General features: G+C 38.6%; 1 protein-coding gene across 3 annotated transcripts; it reads right to left on the reverse strand.

The window, feature by feature from the left end:
• Positions 1-135: 135 nt before the first annotated feature.
• git2b (G protein-coupled receptor kinase interacting ArfGAP 2b) lies at positions 136-18775 on the reverse strand. Of its 3 annotated transcripts, none has more exons than XM_042508824.1 (20): positions 18589-18775; positions 17926-18059; positions 16361-16473; positions 14798-14903; positions 14015-14101; positions 13790-13920; positions 12414-12508; positions 12283-12328; positions 11930-11978; positions 11754-11826; positions 11559-11656; positions 11329-11440; positions 10681-10832; positions 10422-10574; positions 7432-7641; positions 7184-7273; positions 6476-6558; positions 4769-4924; positions 2858-2921; positions 136-2578 (listed from the first exon to the last, which is right to left on the reverse strand). In XM_042508824.1, exons 1-20 carry the CDS (start codon positions 18638-18640, stop codon positions 2369-2371), a joined length of 2214 nt encoding a protein of 737 aa, XP_042364758.1. In that variant the 5' UTR covers positions 18641-18775; the 3' UTR covers positions 136-2368. The 3 variants fall into 3 exon arrangements, with proteins under 3 accessions (XP_042364758.1, XP_042364757.1, XP_042364760.1); XM_042508823.1 differs by having other exon boundaries at positions 11930-11981; XM_042508826.1 differs by lacking the exon at positions 7184-7273 and having other exon boundaries at positions 11930-11981.
• Positions 18776-21012: the final 2237 nt, after the last annotated feature.

The raw sequence follows: 21012 nt of genomic DNA on the forward strand, positions 1-21012 counted from the left end.
GATCAGTGTTGGGGAGTAACTAGTAACATGTAACTACTACTATGTAATTAACATGCGACTAATGGCCCAAACATGAAATGTAAAGCTGGATTATCGGGAAGTACCTAATTATGTATCTAATTAAAAATAATAAACATGTAACTAGTGGCCAAATCATGAAGATTTAAAGTGAGATCAGTCTTGGGAAGTAACTAATTACATATAACTAACTAAATGTAATTAACATGCAACTGGGGGGGCAATCATAAAATTCAAAGCAAGACCAGTGTCGGGGAGGAACTAGTTACATGTAAGTAATTAAGTATAATTAACATGTAAATAGTAACCCAATCACGAGGATTTAAGGTGAGACCAGTGTTGGGAAAAAGCTAGTTACATGTCTCTCGATAAATGTAACTAACATGTAACTAGGGGGGCCGGGTGGGCGGGGGGTAAATGCTTACACTACATTTTAGCGTTTACCATTATACTATAGTGAATGTTAAACAAAAGTCAGTTTTGCATTAAAAAAATTAGTCCAAAAATGAAAGTAAATGGTGACAAATCACAAGACAATCTGTATGACGAGTTCTGTCAGAAGACCATGCAAAAGAACATAAAAACAAAAAATATTTTGACGAAAAGCTTAAAAAGGCTTTAACAAAACAGATAATCAACAAATGCAAACTCCTAGAACGTGAGATGTAGTTGAAGGATCACTTGTAAGATTTTTGAAAACATGATGAAGGTTCAACAGTTTCTACTGGAGAGATTTAAGGACATATTTAATAACTATCTTTGATGTCCTATGTCGATGTTTGCCTATTTTCACTCATTAAAAATAGGCAAAATAGCCTTCTTTTACACTTTAGAACTCATCACTGAATTGGAGATAGACTGCTTAAGGGAGAAGTTGCATATTTGTAAAAGCGATTCGGTTGCATTGGCTCTTTCATGCTGACCAGATGTAGCTTTGTATCTGTAATTTATAACTGTCTTAAAAAAGAGATACTTTTTACTTTTCATCTAACACATTCCAACACAATCTTACTTCTACTATTATTAAATTAAGATTACTCCACTTGTGCTGGGTATTCTAGTTTTCTTTCCACCCCTAGTTGAAACTGACCTGGCTCACAAAAACGAGTGACACATTAGACCCAAGATCTACAACAGGTACTCTAACTTTGAGGGCACATTTACTTTTATCAGTGATTGTAAACCACAGCTGTACGTATGTGACCACAGGCAGCATCTAACACACTGGAGTTACAGCAGCACACCAAAGGAACAGAGATCACAAGTTGCCCAGAACTTCCTGCCAGCTGAGACGTCCCAAACCTCAGAACAAAAGTTAGTCTGTGAGGAGCATCATGTTAAACAAAAGCTTATGAAAATAAACATTGATATTTTCTTACAGGTATGACATACAGTTTATAAATAGAATAGCATTTTGGTTATTTTTGATAAAGAATTACATTGATACATACATCTTATATATTTGCATAATGCTAATAAAATTGATTCAAAATGGATTTCACAGGGGCCTCCGAGGCCATCTCCGTGACAACTGCGCCCAAACGGCCGCACACGCACACGCCCGCACACACGCATGCACACACGCAACATCAGAAGTATGGCTGTAACAATGTAACTCCGAAAACTACTGATACTCTACTGAACAGTGAAATCAGCTGCTGGAGCTGCTGGATGGAATGAAGGTTTGCACACTCTTGGTACTGCTGGCCTTAACACGGTGCTCGATGCACTGAAGCTACTTTTATAATCACAGTTTGCTCACTAAACAAACGTTTAACTCTAAGCAAGTGGTGTCACAATGGTCCAAGATTAAAATACTGTCATTGCATTTTCAAAAACATTTAAAATGACTAAAGGAAAATAAACTGATGTCACTGGTGCAGATTAAGGTTAATCTATTTTGATCTTTGATGCCAGGTGTTTTGCAGACGTTCGCCCCCTCGGGCAGCTCAGTCATGTCAGACACCTGATCTCAAGGAGCATAAATGATGACCTCTGCGGAGATAAGTACAATGTAGGGGGATTAACTGTTGTTCTAGTTGTTTTATATTTACACAACATTGTACTTTGGGGTTTTTGTGTGAATTATCTCTTCACGAGGGAAGGAATAGTAACAGACTCTGTCCTACAGCTTTAAAGATGTTTGTTTACTCTGTATTACCATGATACGAAACGATAAAATAAATAAATGTTTTGATTGATCTGTAATTTTGCATCTTTTTTAAAGGAGTGTGTGTGACACTGGTTAATATGGGAGAATAAAAAAAAGGATTTTAACACTGATTAAGTTGAAATTAGGAGCATTATTGATAATAAATTATTTGGGGCGTATCAGGAATGTCTTTGGGTGTTAGTTGTTGTTTTCTTTGGTTGTCACAGTGACAAGTTGTTTGGCGGCTTTGGCAATGTCATAAGCGCACTGGATGACCTGTTGAGTGACCAGCTGGATGTCCGACGGGCACGGGTTATGATCTGCGGCCTTCTGGCACTCTCCGTGGAGCCGGCTAGCACTCGAAGTGAGCAGACACAGAGACCCTCGCACGGTCTCTGAGGACGGCCTCTGTGAGGGGAAGGAGGCATGATGGAGACTGGATAAGGGACTGACATGACAACCCACATAAATAAACCCTCATTGTGGTCAGTGGGCTGTGCGTGTGAGTAAACATAAAACAAAGTAATCCAATAAATGGTAAATATAAAGCTAAGTAATGTAATGAACAGGGCCGCCCCGATCCAAACAAGTAATACAAGATTCCCGTTGGCTGTTTTCAGACAAACAACAAATCCGTCAATTGCTCGGGGGGGAGGGACATCAAGCTGTTGTTAGGAGTCATCTTACCTTGGGAAACAGGGCAGCCATCTCTGTCACAGCCATGCAGATCTTTTCTGAGCAAGGCAGGAAGCTGCGGGAGACAGACACAAAAGGCTGACTGGGTGATCAACCACTCCTGTGCAATATACAGAAACATCAATGCAGAACAAACATCCCTCTTCATGAAAACTAAAGGAGAGCAACATGAGGTAATAATCCATGTGCCCACATAAATGCTTTTTATGAATACAGCACACTGCGCATGTATTCATGTATGAAATGTTAAAATTTGCTGTTTTGCTCAATAGCACACTCTTTCAGTCAGAGAGAAATTACCTCATATTCAAAAACGGTTTCATAAAGCACAGATGGCAAAATACAAACCTAACAACAAATATTATAGCAGTTTAAACAAATTCCTTGTAAATCTTTAAAATATCTCTCTATCTACTGTATTTGATTATGTAACTGAACAAACTGATAGCCAGATTGGACAAAATGTACCACAAAGGTGCTATGAGCAGGCAAATACAACACTGGGTTAGTGTACAGCGCTGTTATTGAAGCTTTAAAACAAACCACTTTGATTTCTGTCACACTGGACGAACCAATTAATACATCAACATCATGATCGATACTCAAACTGAAAGCAGTTTTATGGGCCCAAGAGACAAATATCCAAACAGAGGAAGCCAATTATCAAGCTTAAAGCCTGCATTAGACCAAGGAAGATAACTCTAATTTACATTAATTACTATAATATTTGTGCACATTAGGATTTGTTTAAGACTCACATTCTAATAATCAGTACCAAGTTACAAAGTTATCATCAAAAAATAAAAAGGCACAATTTTCATGTATGCGCCTTCCATTATTTTGAACACCTCTTAAAGAGGACCTGTTATGCTCATTTTTAGGTTCATATTTATATTTTGGGTTTCTACTAGAACATGTTTACGTGCTTTAATGGTCCAAAACACTTTATTTTCCTCATGCTGCCTGTGCTTAAACACCTGTATTCACCCTCTGTTTGAGACGCTCAGTTTTAGCAACTGTCTCTTTAAGTCCCTCTCCCGAAAAAGCCCAGTGTGCTCTGATTGGTAACCCTTTCAGGGTCTTTCATATCTCTGCACCTTGTAATGTAGCCAAAGTAAAAAAAAACCCACAGAACAACCTAAAGCCTGAGGTTTTGCTCACAGGGATTACTTTCACCTATGCTTACTTCATTATTTGACACTTAAGTCTCATTTAATATGAGCATTCTTCATTCATCCTTTTCCACAATGTTGAATCTATAATTTTAAACTGGGATGAGATAAAATAGTTGATCTCACACATCATGACAAAACAACAACAACAAAGTAGGATGTTAATACAATGATTCATACAGGAAACCTCAGTGACATTAACTAACTCGCTGCGGATTTGGCAGGTCACAGGGGAATAAGTGGCCATGTGGTGTTTCCTGTCAGCTGCATTTAAAAACCAAAGGCCTACCCCCAGCAGACACACGGTTTCTAGGACACAATGACAGAGGTCAGTCAGCGAGGATAAAATCAGTGGCTCTCACTGCTGTTATTTGGGACCAGAGTGCTGCTGGTTTACTCAATTGCTGCAATCGCCTTAAAACTCAGGTGTAAATCAGTCCTTGGTTAGCTGGCCAGATTGAATGAAAACTGGCAGGGCCCTGAGGACCACGACTGAAAAGCACTGACCGAGAAGCAGCTGAGACAGAGGATGAAACACCATTTAACCTCTTCTAAAGCACAGGCAGAATCACAGAAATACAGCGGTGGTTCAAATATACAGAGTTCAAGCTGCATCAAACAATGACAGATTTGACTCTGTAGAATTACACACCAACTTTGCACATATTTGATGTTGACATATTTTATACTTTCTAATTATAATATTACTTATCTATTAATCATAAGCTACCTTTCATGTTTGGTCTCCTGGGCAGCTCTCAGAAGCTCCTGTATGTTTTTGGTGATCTGCTCTGTCTTACAGATGACGTCCTCAGTGCACGGCAGAGTGGCATCTTCCTCTCCCTCCTCCCCGGGCTCCACTGCTTCAGATGCTGGAGGAGGGCTGCTACAAATAAAAAGAAAAAAGAAAAAGAAAAAAATGTCACAGCTTATGTATTGCAACATTAATGACACAAGCAGGGTTCCTACAGCTTAGGGCAAAATAAATGTAATACTTTTTGAGACTTTTTAATGCCACTGGGATGAAATTTAAGACGGATTTTACAATAAACAAAACTGGATATGAAAAAAGGACCATTAACCAACAATTTTACATATAGTTAATAACAATTCTGCCCAAGAGTTTATTGTAACATAAAACAATACATTTTTGGTCCAGTGAAAAAGTCGAATCTGGTTAGAATTGGGAAATACCTGGCATTTATTAGTTATTCTCACTCTCTATGAGGAATTATACCATTGCTTTAATACCCATCATGAAGAGTTAATGAAGAGGGTTTTGGTAAATTATTTAATTTTTTTTAATGCATCAACAGAAAATAGCAATTAATAAAATCCTACTTCAAATTTCTGAGCATTTTTAAGAATTTTTAAAAAGCTGAAGAAGACATTTTAATACCAATTAAGGCCTTATTTTTAGATTTATAAAATTCAAAGCCTTTTAAAACTTTTTAAGGACAGCGGGAACCCTGGACACAAGTTTTTATACTTTTTTTAAAAAAAAAGGAGATGAAAAACTGCCTGTGGTGTTCCAGTCCATAACAAGTGTGGATCCAATTTGAAAAAGTATTTATTTTCTGGGTTGCAGTATACTGACTGTGATTCAGTCTGTCAAATAAGTGAAATACCATTTCCTGTAGTAAAACAAATGTAGTCTTGCTTGTAATTTGGAATTCTAACAATACAGCTGAGTTTAGGGCTGGGTATCACACTAAACTGCCTGTTCAGTGCCATCTAAGCCGGACCTTTATAGAAAAAAATAGAACTAAAATTATTCAACAGTAGATGACAAAAACCTAGCCATTAGTGTATTACTTTCAGTGGAGAACTGGATCCATTCGTTTAAGCTACTGTACAAACAGCCAATCTCAGTGATTATTATCAGCACTATATGTATGTAAATGGAAAAAGAACAACCAAAGGTCACTGGCTTTTGCTCATGTCGAGTTTTGCAACTGGTAGTTTACGTCAGGCAGGTGCAAGCCCTAATAAGTTAACTTGGTCCTGTGCGGCCCAACTGTTCAAATCAAGAACTCTTTCCCAACATCAGTCAAAACTAATATTGGTCTCGCTTTCTGCTTAACCTTCGTGTGACCTTTAACTTTGTAAGCTTCTGCATTATGACATTATCATCTCTGGCACCAGAAACAGGAAGAAAAAAACTTTCCATTTATTTCACTTCAAAGTTCATTTCTTACTCTGTCTCACTGCCTCCCTTAAAAACATTTTATTTCAGTACATACTGCATGCATCTCATAACAAAAATGTTTTTAATGTTGCAGAACCAACTGGCAGTTTCTATATACGAATATTTACAAACCCTCACAGAGAAAACGGTGTTTAAAATCTAAACTTTGTGTTAATAATATACAGCGAGTTTCACAGTCAATACCATATTGCATAAAGTGGGTACAAAGTTAACACATTATGTTCTTACCCAGTTTCCTCCAGTTCAGAGTGGTTGGGCGTTGAGTCGTAATCATTCTCAAGCATCATGCTCTGTGCTTCCAGACTGCAGCCCTACAGAGACATTAAGGAATTAACATCAATCAGCCGTTTACGAGTATGAACACTGTATTTGATTAACATAAACATATTACAAGAGCAACTGTAGGCGCATACAAATCAGAATCATGCGTTTCTGAAATCAAACACAGGTTCACATTTGGTTTTAAAGTAGATGAAGAGAAAAAGACAGGAAATATACACCCAGATCATTGTGCAGTCACAGGGAGCATACTGCAGTGGATGCAATTAGTAGATGCAAAGAAATCCTGATGTAAACTGACGGTGAACTTATCAGTGGCTGTGACTAATAAGCACATTGTGATGAGCCATTATACCTGACTTTCATAGATTTTGGATTCTGCTGTCTGATTAATTAAACAGCTTTTTCTGGTACAATATTTCATCATCACTTGGATGTTTACTTGAGCCAAAGCAGCTCTGGTTAGGGGTCTCTGTGGCCAGAGTTGTCCAGATAATTGAACTGAAGCAGAGGCACTGTGGTGCATGCATGCAGGCAGGCGATAATGATAAAAAGCAGTTTAAAGACACAGGTCAGGAGAGAGAAGACTGTGGGATCAAGCAGGTTTTGCTGTCCCCTGGTGTTGCCTCTGAACCGAGGGGAACTTCTGTACTTAACCCTTTGAGATCGCTCATCCCACGACCAGGACAGGGAAGAGGGGAAGGTAGGGAGGGAGGAAGCAGCCGTCCCCAAAGGACCCCTCCCAATCTAGAAAGGGGTCAAACCAAGTTGAGCATACTCTATTGAGATGCAATGAATGGATGATTGAATGAATGAATGAAAAACCAACACCAGCCCCAAGCCAGGCATAATTATTTTGTCTCGTGATGACAATCCAGCAGGAACATTGGTGCCTCTGTGCTTACATTAGTCGGGAAGGGTTGTAAAATGACTCCGTCCTCATGCCGAGCCGTTTCGACTCGGTGGGGGTACTGCCTCGGGGAAGAGCCCGTCTCATACATGGACAGGGCGCGACCTCCGCGAGGTGGGTGTCGACCAAAGGGCCCCTGGAGGTGTTGTTGTCCGCTGGGGGCTTGCCATCGCAGTGTTGTGTTTTCAGTCTGCAGGGAGTTCAGCTGAAGGGAACAAAACATCTTTCAAGTCAGCTCTAGCTGGGGGCTGATCTCCTTACAAAAGCTCAGGCCAGATATCAATAATAGAGTAGAATACAGCTTAAGCCTCCACACTGAGTTTATAGTCACCTCTGTTTTGCGTTGTTATCGCTTCAAAGTTTTTCTCACAACAGAACTTTGTTTCTTTAAAATGCTGACACTTTGCACTGATAGCAACACCTGAAATACACCTTGAGAAACTGCAGCATATGTGGTTGCCCTTATTTATATAAACAGCACTGTGAAACTGGAAAAAAGCAATGAGAAACTTGACTTGCTCAGCTTCCCGTCTAATAATTAGAGTCCATAGTATTATGTAAGTTGTCATAAAGTCAACAATTTAACTTTTGGGAATTGAGATAAAGCACAAAACCTTCAAAGTGTGTTGAGTAAAGAAAAGGAGGTCAGTACTATCAAGCTATAACAGAAGGAGTATTGCCAACAGTTTGCTCCCTTTCTTTAGTTTATGTATCTGACTGTGACAATATATAAAACATGAATACTAAAAGAAGACATTTTAGAGGCTATTATGCTGGGAAAAGTCTCGGGGGTTGATTGTTTCAGCACTATAGGTTTTGGTGGGCGTTTGAGATAAGAAACTGGAATGACTACTTTTGTCAGGGCAATATTGTTGAGGAGGAAATAAACCAGCAGGAGGAGGCAGTACACTGCGTTACCGTCTCTCAGACAAAGGAGGAGAGCATTAAACTGGGCTCTGGAGATCTTTGATACATATAGGAAAACCAAATAAAATGCTGCCTCCTAAAATTTGTCTGGAGGCGATAAACCTTGTCTTTTAAAACACAATATATTTTATAAGCATATAAATTTAGTCTATCCCTACAATGATACACTTGGCATCAGTATCAGGTGGTTAGGTGTCTAGTAGCGGCAACTGAGGACAGGCAAACAGATATTAATTCATCAGTTCATCGGAGTAATGATGTGGTTGCCTGGGAGACAGTATACCCCAATTACATTTAGTGACTTGGACTAAGTAAATCTGATCCTTGGATGGATTGGATAGCTACCAGATATCAAAAAACATACAAATCCAAAGAAACAGTGGAGACAGATTGCAATATGATTGCAAAATGTTGAAAAGGTATAACTATGGATGTGTTTGGTAGAAATATACTGAAATATATGTAAAACAATAGTGAACACAGTCTATGTCAGGGTTTTTGTATTTTGCTTTTTACCCAGGATGTTGAGTCTACAGACCAACACAGACACCCAGGAATTTTTGCAATAGGGTCAAAAAAACCTTTTTTTCGCACATAATAACATATTAAAAGAGAAGTCTGTGAATAGGTGGATACCTTTTTTTTTTTTTAGGTATCACAACACCTGTGAAAGGACTCTTTTCACTATCAGAATCTAATCCATCCGGTCAGATAACATTTGGAAAGTCTAAAAGAGCCACACAATTGAATCATCTAATCCCCATTTCAAGTTAAAAGAGCAATGAACCAGAAGCAGCAGGCTCGGCTGGCAGATGTCTCTCAATGTGGAAGCATACGATCATCCAGGTTATTTTATACACAGCAGTTGAACTTTTTTTTTGCATCACGCACCAGTGAGAAACATTCACATCTAACACTGTGTCAAGTTATCTTGATACAACCATGTGTCACCATAGTACTGGAGGGGTGGGAGAAATTCAAACAGAGGACAGTTTCCTCAGAACCTCCACAAGTAAAACTGAAAATAACATGTATGTCTCAATACTACTGGGGCTGAGTGGGACAATGTCCTTTTTTGAATTGCTAAGGAATAAGGAACTGGGTGACGTAATATGCAGAGAATACATATAAAAAGATTATTACCAATGCTTACTTCATGCCTGGAGGTGTCTGGGATCTAATTTGGTAACGTTTCTGTAATGAATAGGAGTTTATAACTCTGGTGATTCACCCACACTCAAACTCTAATCACTGAAACATTGAAGTTTTCTGTGGCTGGTGGCTCTATGATGGTTCTATAGATTTACAATGATGGTTCATTATGAGCTCTGTGATTAAGACTTGTGGATTAGGACTTGTTCTTTTGACAAATTGACTTGAGACATAGTTTTAGACCACAAATGCCATCTGATCCTGTTTTGCTGTTTCAGTGAACAGCATAGCAAAGGAAGTCTGGTGATTGTTAATTATAACCACAAGAATTTTTCCCCTACAAGAAACATAGCAGCCATTTTCTCTGTACCACGAGCAGTGAGGAATTTCAATTGTGGACGTATTGCGTTATGACCTTCTGGCATTTTCATCCACTTATGTGTCAAAATACGGTCTTCCTGCAACTAAAAATTCATGCACTCTATAATTCATATATAGTATAATTCCAAGTAGGGATGAGGCAATGTCTGACACATTCAAACAGACATGACCTGAACATAAATCACTAATGTCCGTGGGTGAAATTACATCAGTAAAAGTCTCTGGTAACATGGGGAAGGATCAAGTCTTGCACACACAGAGTACAATTTTCGCTCTATCACTGTTGTAGAGCCCAGAGGAACGATTGGCTCCAAACACAAGCAAGTATAAGAGAAGATGCAAACACCATGAATCCAGCACAAAGTGACCTCTAATTATGGCTCTTGAAAACTACCATCTAATCAAAGTTGATGGAAACTATAAGGGCATACCGAGTTTAAACACAAGCCTGCAAAACAAAAAAAGTGTAAACTATATGCAGGAGATTCCCCGCTTTGCTTATCAATTACATGTGAAATGACAAACCTTGCTCTGCATCGACCGCAGCTCTTCACTGAGGTGACAGTTGACTTTAAGAAGCTGTTGTATTTTGGCTTCTGATGCAGTGAGGGCACTCTTCACCTCCATAAATTCCTGCACTGTGATAGGTCCATCAGAGAGGTCAGATGACTCCGAGCTCTGCAGCAAAATAAGTTAGAAACGAAAGCATTCGATCAGTTTAAAATGTGATGTGAGATGGTGCATTTATATATGGTAATAGTAGCAGACTCCAAAAAACATTAACCTTGGTCCTTCCATCATTGCAGCTGTCCCCACAGGTGGCCTCTTGCACTGGATCTTCATCTGATGCCACACTGTCGTAATCAGGCTGGTCATTGTCCTGGCTCTCACTGTTATGGCGACTGTTTATACCCTGAAGGATCAGCTCTACGTTTTCTGAAGGCAGACCACCAGATCAAAGCATCAGAGATCAAGCAAGCCCTTCTGCCTACCGACTGCTTTATAAATCAGACGGCTAAGGAGCACATTTTATTTTCAATTACTAAATCCAAAAATCAGGACGTGCTCTTCTTTATTAACCTCAATCAAACAGGCTGTGATGTGGTTTCTATAATTTAAAGAATGCAGGAGTTTTCATTATTAAAGCCTCAGTCCGCAATCTGTGTTTGGCATACTTTCTGCGCAAACATCAGGGTCCATATTCTAATGGTGGCCTATATAACTGAGCCCACATGGTCCACATTTATATGCAAAAGTTATTCTGACCTCCTGCATCTAATTTGCAACATCCAATTAGGACTTTCTTCCTTTGCTGTCCTTTTTTGTTTCTGCTGCGTACATGCAGTTAGTGCCGTGCAAACATTAATAATAAAACACAACACAAAAGAAATTCAAGGTCTATTGAAAATAAAAACTGGAAAGTATATTGTACCTTTGGGACTGTCACAAGAATTACCCCACTGCCGGCGTTTAGCATCAGTTAGAATATCGATAACCAGGGTGGCAAACTCATGAGCACTAAACCTTGCCAATTTTTGCCGACCCTGAGAAAACAAATACATAACAGAAAAAGGAAAAGATATGGCAGCAAGCACTATTAAAAACAGTATTCACACAACAACTTGAAGATTAACAAGAGGCATCACCAGTGAAATCACTTGCCTGGTTTCTGGTAGATGAGTATTCTGGATTGACAGGCAGAAAAGGCACAACTGTGGTGTCCGTCACAAGTGTGCTGTGGTTCTGAGTGGCCAGCCACACTGAAAAAATCACAATATAAGATACATACTGTAAATACATAAAATGCAAACCTAAAAAGCATTATAGTACTTTTTTTTTTAATTCTTGCAATTTCACCTGCATCTGTTTCTCTTCTGTCAACTTCATCATAAACATCCATGGCGAGTTCTTCAAACTGATGGTTACTTAGCTGGAACAAAATACAACAGAATTTCCAAATCACCTTTACAATAACTGAATAGCAACAGAGTTTTTGATTGTTGGACCTTGAAAGATACGTAAGAATTTCTCACCGACTGGAGCTTCTTCTTTGCAGCTTTTGCAAACTCTGACAAATCCAAGCTGCTTTGGGCAAAAGCAAACAATTCAAATCAATAATTTTTGTTCTAACAAAATTCCACCCAAGCAAAAAGACACACAATGGAAAAAAGTACTTACTTATTTCTTATCCAATAAAAGAATGCAGCAAAAGAAAAATAAGATTGTGTTTATTTTAAGTACAACATAAAGCAGTGACTAGTGGTCAGGAGCCTGTCAGAGCGAACAGTATTACTTGGTGTTGTTTTCTGTGCATTTCAAGATCTCAACATTTGTAACTAGAAGTGTGAAACAAAATCACGTCTATGACTTAAAACACAGCTGTTACCTGTCTGCCATCTGTGGAATGATGAAATGTTGCCCATTTCTGTGATCTACAACATAACAAGGAGATGATGGTGAGAGATTACCACGGGGCTCTACAAGCCAAGCTGCAGCTGTGCTTGTTTGCCTGCTTACCTGGTCGTCTACCACAAAGGTAAAATGTTAGCCGGTCAGTGAGTTCATACTGTATCTCCACTAGCCTCTCTGCGAGCTCCTGATGCCCCGCTTGTCTGAACAGAAGAGAAATAAAAGGTCATGTATTAAAACTATGGTCTAAACTTTGTGTCCTCATAAATTAATTTTTAATTATGGGTACGAAGTTGGCTAAGTAACTCAGTGTCTGAGTAATGAGCTCAAAACTGATGTAGTGTGGGTTAGCTGGCCATAGTGACAAGTCATGCTTAAAAAAAACCCCACCAAGCCTCTGTTATGCCAGAAACACCATAAAATAAATAGTTTTTACTTTTTTTCACTTTTTAGTTTTTACTATTTTTTAAGTAAAACTAGGCAATTATTTTAGCTCACATCTCTGTGCAATCTATATATTGTCTCTATTTAAAAAAAACTGTAAAATATACTCATAAGAAACATGGAAAATCACTTGCAGCTTCATTAGTTGAAACATTTTTTTAATCTCTTTTTTATTTCTAGGTCTTCGTTCCAACTTTTGCTAAACTTGTCGAGCTGAGTCAGCTAACAGATTGTGCTACAGAATTTTTCCTTCCTCCCCTGCCTCAGTTAGTCATACGTATATTGCATTACTAAGACTCTGACAGAACGCCACTGTGTCTGTGTCTAACATTCATTGTAGTGCAAGAAATGCTAAATATTCTAGCCAATTCAGCTGGAGGCTGCTTTTTTCCTAGTTTCTAACTTGGCTTTTTCTACCAGTTTTTCTGCCCATTTTTATTTACCTTCTGTCACTTCCCTTTTAATTCATAATGTGCATCATCTCGTCATTAACACCTAAATATATCAATAGCAGACCTTATCCACAGTTTGTTTCTGCATTCAGTCTCCAGAAGATGTGGTTCATTTCCTGTAGAAACCACTGAGCTGGGCTGTGTCTATTAAGGCGATGCTTGCAGCCACACTAAAGGTTAGTCATGTGTAAAACAAAAAAAACTGTTGGCAGTTTCATATGTTTTATAGACAGCCAACACTGTGAGATTATACCACAGAGCTCACCAGAAATCGTAGGAGACAGAGGCAGCCTGTGAACTATGACTTGTGGCATCTCTAAAATCATAAGGTGTTCGTGACATTACACAATGTTGGTACAGACTAGGATTGCAAATTGTCAGCACTTTCCTTAATCGATTAAATGCTAAAATTATGATCGATTAATCGATTGTTATTTGGAAAAAAACATTTATTAATTTCACATGCTAGATTAAATTCTTAACGACCGATCAATCGATCATCGATTAATTGTTATCATCCCCAGGACAGACTTCCCACTGCTCATAAAAAAAAAAAACATTTTTCAGTAGAACAAATTAAAGTTTCACCTCGCGTAATCAATGGGGGTCTTTCCGCTGGAGTCCAGGGCCCCGGGATCAGCTCCATATACTGCCAACAGCTCTGCTTGTAACATTTGTCCTGCCTTTGCTGCTATGTGTAGTGGAGTGTTTCCTTTCTCCTGTTGTCCCAAAAATAACAACACAATGAAGCATTAGGTTCATGTCAACTTAAACCTTGGAAAATGTGTTCTTTGCTCACTCAATGACACTTACTGGATGAAAGAAGTTGGCCTGGGCTCCCAAAGATAAGAGTCTTAGGCAGGTCTCCAGGTTTCCAGTGCGAACGCTGGAGTGGAGTTGCTGAAAGGAGATCGACAAATAGTTTGATTGTGAATTGTGATTGTGGATTAAATACACTCAGTATCACTGGATACTACTGCCCAGAACTGAGGGGCATGGTAAAATTATTATGCTGCATATATAATTTTAATAAAAGGTTAGATATTTGCAAGTAATAGATACCGCAGTTGTATCAACTTTAAAAGCCACACAGATGCAATAATATATGTTTATGGTTGCATTTAAGACAAAAAAAACAGATTCTTTTTATGCCTTCTGTGCATACATCTTTATGCACTTTTGTCTTTCTAAATACCAAAGACTTTGCTGCATATTATTAATATGCATAAAATCCAGCTCGTCCTTAAATGATTTGCAAGGAATAACAGTATTATTTAAAAAGAGACTTGAAATGAGACGGCTGTTGCATGACTTGAGGTTAGGCAGATTATACATATGATACTCACAGTCCTAGCTTGACCAAATACAAGAAAATGTCAGTGGCAGAAGTTACAGCAGCACTGATGCTAAATATCAACCTATAAATAGGTTAAACCATTTCTGAAACTTAAAGAAAGTTGTCACATATCACAGTTAAAAAACAAAAAAGAAGTTAATTTGCATGGGACAGTGATAGGTTATTTTTGCATCTAAGAAATATTGCCAAATGAACAGAGAAGTTGACACTTAAACCAAAAATAGGGCAATTTCTCCCACCTTGCTGAGGTCTTTTGCGGTTACACTGTCATCCTCCCGACAAGGCATCCGATGGACATACGCCAACATCTGATATTTGGCCTTGATGAACTCTGTCTTGTTCGGACTGGAAACAAAAAAAAGATGTCTAAAACCAGGAACACTGAAAATCTGAACTACTATTGCTATTTCAAAGTGAAAACCATATCACATACTCAACTATGTTTTTTAGCGACAACCAGCAAAGCAGATCTCAAATAGGGATGTCCTGATGTCTAACACTGAAATCAGACATGATACCTGCAAACTGAATGTAGATTATTTGATTGGTGGCAAAGAAATGCCTCTATTAAGTACTCCACTCTACTGCTTTCCAGGATTCTGGATATCTTGCTGCCACTTAATTTGATTAAAGGAAGCCAGGTAACTTTTTGCCAGAAGCTCCCTGTTTCTCTACCCCTCTTGTAATTATGGCTGCAAATTGTTGAATGCATTCCTGTCCAAACTCTAAGTATGTATATCCTTCCTCTTGGTCATATGACAAACTTTGTCTCTGCTGATCTCTGCACAGACAGAGGACAGTACAGTATTCTATACTAGTGGGGAAGCCAACAACAAAGCCTAACTTTGTTTTTAATGTTAATAAACAATGAGAAACCCTACTATCAATACTAGATTACTTCCTTGTTTTGTGCACTGAGAGAAGTTGAAGCAGCTGCAGGGTCTCTGTCTGACCACTCAGCGACTTACACAGCTCCACCCCGCTAGTTCCTGGACCATCAGAAAGGTCAACCCCCTGAGAAGGGACCTGATTTTCTACACCTGGAGGTCTCCTTCAGGAACTATAGTCCTGGTTCCTCTGGCTGAAACACATGCTTAGCTCCTGAGTTCCTCAAAAGGGCTCTAACTTCCCTGGGAAATTTCCCAATAAGAGCATTCATCTTGAAACCTTTATTTGGGATCAAGTTTTGCTGCCTCCTGTTTGGTGCAATGCGTACTCTGTTTCTGTCTGTTGTCTGGTGATTAAACGTGCTTGCTCAGTGTGTGAGGGTCGGACTCAGAATGGCTGTGTTTATATGCGGCTGACTGTTTATCTTTACTGCACCAGCCAGACACTGGACCGACACAGTGTTTATACCTGGCAGGGGATGTGGGTGACTGCATCTCATCTCTCATTTTGTTTTTTGTTATGGGTTCGGGGTTACAGTCTTGTTAAAAAAAATGCATTAAAAATATAGGAAAAGTTGCATAACTCCTTCAAAATGTACGTTCTTGAATTATCTTTCAATTAATCAAAATTGTCAGATTGATCCTATGTAGCTAACATGAGTAGGATATTGTCACACTGAAGTGAACATTCATTATGTTGTGTATTTTTCTATCTGCACGTCAACCAGTCACGTCACTTCATTACTTCGTTACTTGAGACTGACCCATGAGTCATGTCTTGGTACAGAGGGCCAATTATCCATGTTCACTGACCTTAACCATGAAAATCAATGTTGCCAATAGAGTTTTAAATCAAAGTGCAAACAAGCATATCAAAATCAGCACTGATCCATCAAGATCCTCGAAAGCACTTACTGAACTCGGTCCTGGGGGTTGGCTTTGCGCTTCCCACTCACTGAAGAGGAAGGGTCCAGAAGGCTATGCTCCCATATGGAATTAGCTCCATTGCCATAGAGTGTCTGGACCATCTAAAACAAGAAACCACATAATAGTTTACCTAAATCAATTTAAATTCTGCATAAGGGATTCCTGTACACATTTAATGAAGTGTCTGATTTTGCAAACACTTTATTATCTATAGTAATAAATTGATTGTCGACACAAATGAGAACATCTGTACGGCACTTTCTGTTTGAGGAGGGCAAAGAACATCATCGTAGACATTACATGCCCTGGACATTGTTGTTTAAGTTCCTCCCATCAGGCAGGTGCTATAGATCAATCTGCACACGCATGAATAGACTGAAAAATAGCTTATTCTTTTTTTTAAACAAAAGCTGTAATACTAGTGAAGCCAGATGTGAGTGGCTATCACTGGGCATGTGCAATATTCACCTTATAAAAATACACTGATATCAATTCACATCTGCCATATTCAAGGATCATACAGACAGGGACGAGTCAAATATAAGGATTTTCAAGTACTTTTTCAAGTGCTCATTAGAGGTTAACTTGTGTTCAAAACCAGTTGTTGCAAAAAAAAAAAAAAAAAAATCAGTAAATTCATAAATGGAGCGAACACGGTGCCAGGGCTTAAAGTAAACTTATTATTAATTAACTGCTGCTTATTTAGTGACAAACTATGGCAAATTGAGTGTGTGTGTGTGTTTTGAAGGCTAGTGAAACATCCCAGTGCTGACTATTTACTGGTATTTACTGGTGCTGACGATTTACTAGTGCTTATATGGCATTAGTAAATAATCGCAACCATGGCTGGTCTCTGTTTTCTCATTTAAAACATTTATCTTACATTTTAATAAAATAATGTATCATTTTGTTCTCTCAGTTACTTTGTTTACTCAGTACTTTTTCAGGGACCAAGGAAAAAAAATGTGATTTTCAGGGTATTCCAGGACCTAAATTTCTGAGTGTTGAATTCAAGTACTTCAAGTAAGGTAACTTTATTTATACCCATAGGTAGATTACATTTACAGCGAGTGAGTTGGCCTCCTCTTTTATACATACATTAATTAATTAAAATGACACACACACACACACACACACACACACAAACACATATATTAAGGGTCAACCGATATTGGTTGTTCAGGGCCGATACCAATTATTATATTATATTATAATTATCAGCGATCATTAAAATAAATTACAGATACAGATAATCAGCAAAATGTCAAAAATCGGTCCCATTAATCGGCCAAACCGATAATCTGTCAACCCCTAATATGTATATATACACTGTATATTTATATTGAATATTTATTAGTGCATACATTCTTTTGTTGTTTTTCTTTGTAATAGTATGCATCATTTGAGGATGACACACGCAATTTCGTTATATTTTCATAATGACATCACTTCTTGGAGCCTCAACCACAGTGTTATTTATTGTGAGTAACAGATTATATCTATTTGCATCTGGTTGTCTTGTGTGAGTAGGAGCTGTGTCCCTGTCTCCTCACCTGTAACTGGGAGGGTGGCCATGGAGAATGAGTCAGATGTCGGACTTGAGAGCTGTGTCGCCCCAAACCTCGGTGGATGCTGCAGCACTCATCGCAGATCAACACACCCCTGTTAACAGAGGCCCAGCGTGGCTCTGAAATAAGATGCAAATGTTTTTAGATGGTTCATGACGTTAACTTACACACAACCTTAAACTGAAGCAAGACGAGGATATTCGCTTACTGACAGCAACAAATAACACACCCAGGATAGTTGCTTCCTAATGTCTTCGACACATCCGAAAATCACAAATGCAACCAAGCGTGGGTTTTACCCGACAACATTAATATAAGTACTTGTAATTTAGTCTTAGCGAGCTAGCTAAATAAGCTAATTTATCAGGTTCAGCTAACTAGACATTGACGTTTTAACCATCTTTCAAGCAAAGAGTTTAAGAAAAAGACAAGTTAATGTGATAACAGACAAAAACACAGACACGACATATATTAGAAAATGTTTCCACGTGAAGGACGATTAAAACCATTAAAATTACCCACTTAGCTGATTAACCCATGAGTTATCGCCGTTCGTAACGTTAACTAGGTTAGCTAACTGGACGTAAGTTGTAGTAAGGGCTAGCTGGTTAGCTCGGCAGCTAACAGCTAGCTTGTTTAACATCCTACCCGGAGCACTGCAATCAGCGCAGACCTCTCTGCTTCGTACTCGCTTTGACATCCCTTGATAGCACTCCTTCTAGTCCACGAAAAACAAATATTTGACAGGTACGTTACTACACAGCTAGACAAAGATAAGACGGGATTGCCCGCCCTGGCAGCAGATTGTATTCACCGATTGTAGCAGGCAAAGCAACTGAGTGCTCGTCTGCCCCCCTCCCCTACTGTTGAACAAAGCAGTGTCCCATTCCAACACTCACGCAGCCTCCTCGGTGCCTCCTTGTCTGCTTGCTCCCTTGTTTCCTTTCTATTATGGGTGTAGTATGCAACTATATGTCGTTGAACCCGCAGCTAATGAGGGCCCGTGTGGCTGGTGCAATTCTATATGGGATCATAGTATGTTGCTCAGTATTTTAAAAAAACAGTCTTTTTGTCTGGGTAGTCCACACATAATAATTCAGAAAGTTTCCTTTTACCTGAATCTTTTTTTAGAGTAGAACTATTTTCATTCATAACTTTTATTTCAACATTTTAGCCCTACTTTTATGAAATATGTGGTTTGGGAGGCTGCCAGAAAATGTTGTGCATCAAACACTTAATTTTCTGCATTCTTTAGATTTTCTCTGCAGCAATTTGTGCATTTTCTGCAATAATTTCCTATGGGTTAACTCATTAACACCTGAGCATATTGGCTTGATTTCTTTCAAAAACATGGCAGGGTAATGAGACATCTTAACATGAAATATATATATATAATATATGTGTGTGTGTGTGTGTGTGTGTGTGTGTGTGTGTGTGTGTGTGTGTGTGTGTGTGTGTGTGTGTGTGTGTGTGTATCCAAGTAAGTATGTACTAAGTAAGTATGCAAGTATGGATATTTTCCCCTGTTTTTTGATCATATCAATATATTTGCAATATATCTTCCCTTGCTCTTGATTGCTCTTGTTATTGCACTTGTCCCTATACTGCTGTGATACTGCAAGCGCCACAGCTGTGGGACAAATAAAGGATTATCTTATCTTAATATTGCCTAATAAGAATGTCATACTCTAAAAGGTACTATTATTCATAATGAGTGTTTTTTTTCTTTTATATTTAGGGACATTTAGCTGATGATACAGACGTGAAGAGTTCAGATCACTTCTGTGTGTACCTCTTCATGTACAGAATGCATCCTGTGTAATTTCATAGTGTCACTTCAGGTCAAATGATAGCTCAAGGTGAATTGTGCCATCTTGTCCAGCAGAGCTCACACATCATATACTGTCATGGTATCTTCAATCATAAGATCCTGGCTACAGCAGTCAAAAACAGATGAATCAGATATTTTACTTGGCTCACTCTGTCATTGAAACACAATTCAGTTAAAGAGCCAAAGTGCATTGAACCCAACACCAACCTGGAAAGTTTTTACTTGAACTGGACTTATCATTTTCCTGCTGATGGGGAATTTAGATTGTGTGTCCTGCAGTTTGTGTGTTCATTCATGTTGGTGTTTACATGAGTGGGATGAGGAAATGAGCTTGTCTGGTGTCTGCAGCCAATGGATGTAGCTTCCCTTTCTTTTTAATTTCAGGTTGAGGTCAGTATCAGTATCATATATACTCACTGCATCTTTGCCTAATATGGCACAGATGGCCCAGTGTGACCCTCAAAAAGAGGCCCTGATCAAAACAATAATAATGGGTTTGGGACAGTAGCTATGGTCAGATGATTTAAATTTGTCCACAGTCATAATTTTTCTGTAGACTGCTAATACAGTGGTAACTATCCCTTTAACATTGGGTGTATTAGCCCAATGCAATCAATGTTGCAAATCAATAGGCAGGGCAGACAACGCTATGGCATTATTGCATTTTAATATGATTTTTGCATCAATGTGAGGAACTACTCTGATTTATTAATAAGCTTTAAATGCTCAGTAATATGATATAAAATCACATAAACCATAATATAGAAATGTATCCATGAAGTCAGAGGATGGACAATAAAAACATGAACACCCTTTAATGCAATTCAGTGTAACAACACCACAAGCCACAGCCAGAGATACTTGAATTAAAACCTCAGTTAAATCCAAGCATTGTGGTCTCAGCCATATACAAAATTATAATTTGCCTTATTCCCATAAAATAAGTACCGTCTTGACAAATCAACTTGCACAGGGTTTACAGTGTAAGTGACATCAAATCGCTAGCTTAGCACACTATACACTTTACAACTTAATAATAAAAGAATGTACCATGTATGCATGGGCAGATTATGAGAAAATGGACCACTAGGCACAGATATATACAAAGGGCACCAAATCCACAAGACACACAGACTTTGTGGTAGTTTGGGCTTTGTTATTTTATTGTTTTGTGCCTCTTTGTGGTTGTTGTGCATCCTGGTTTGTGTCACTCCGTTGTGATATCATGGGGTGGTTGCACA

Source organism: Plectropomus leopardus, chromosome 20 (assembly GCF_008729295.1).
Source record: "Plectropomus leopardus isolate mb chromosome 20, YSFRI_Pleo_2.0, whole genome shotgun sequence".
NCBI classification, from domain to species: Eukaryota; Metazoa; Chordata; class Actinopteri; order Perciformes; family Serranidae; genus Plectropomus; species Plectropomus leopardus.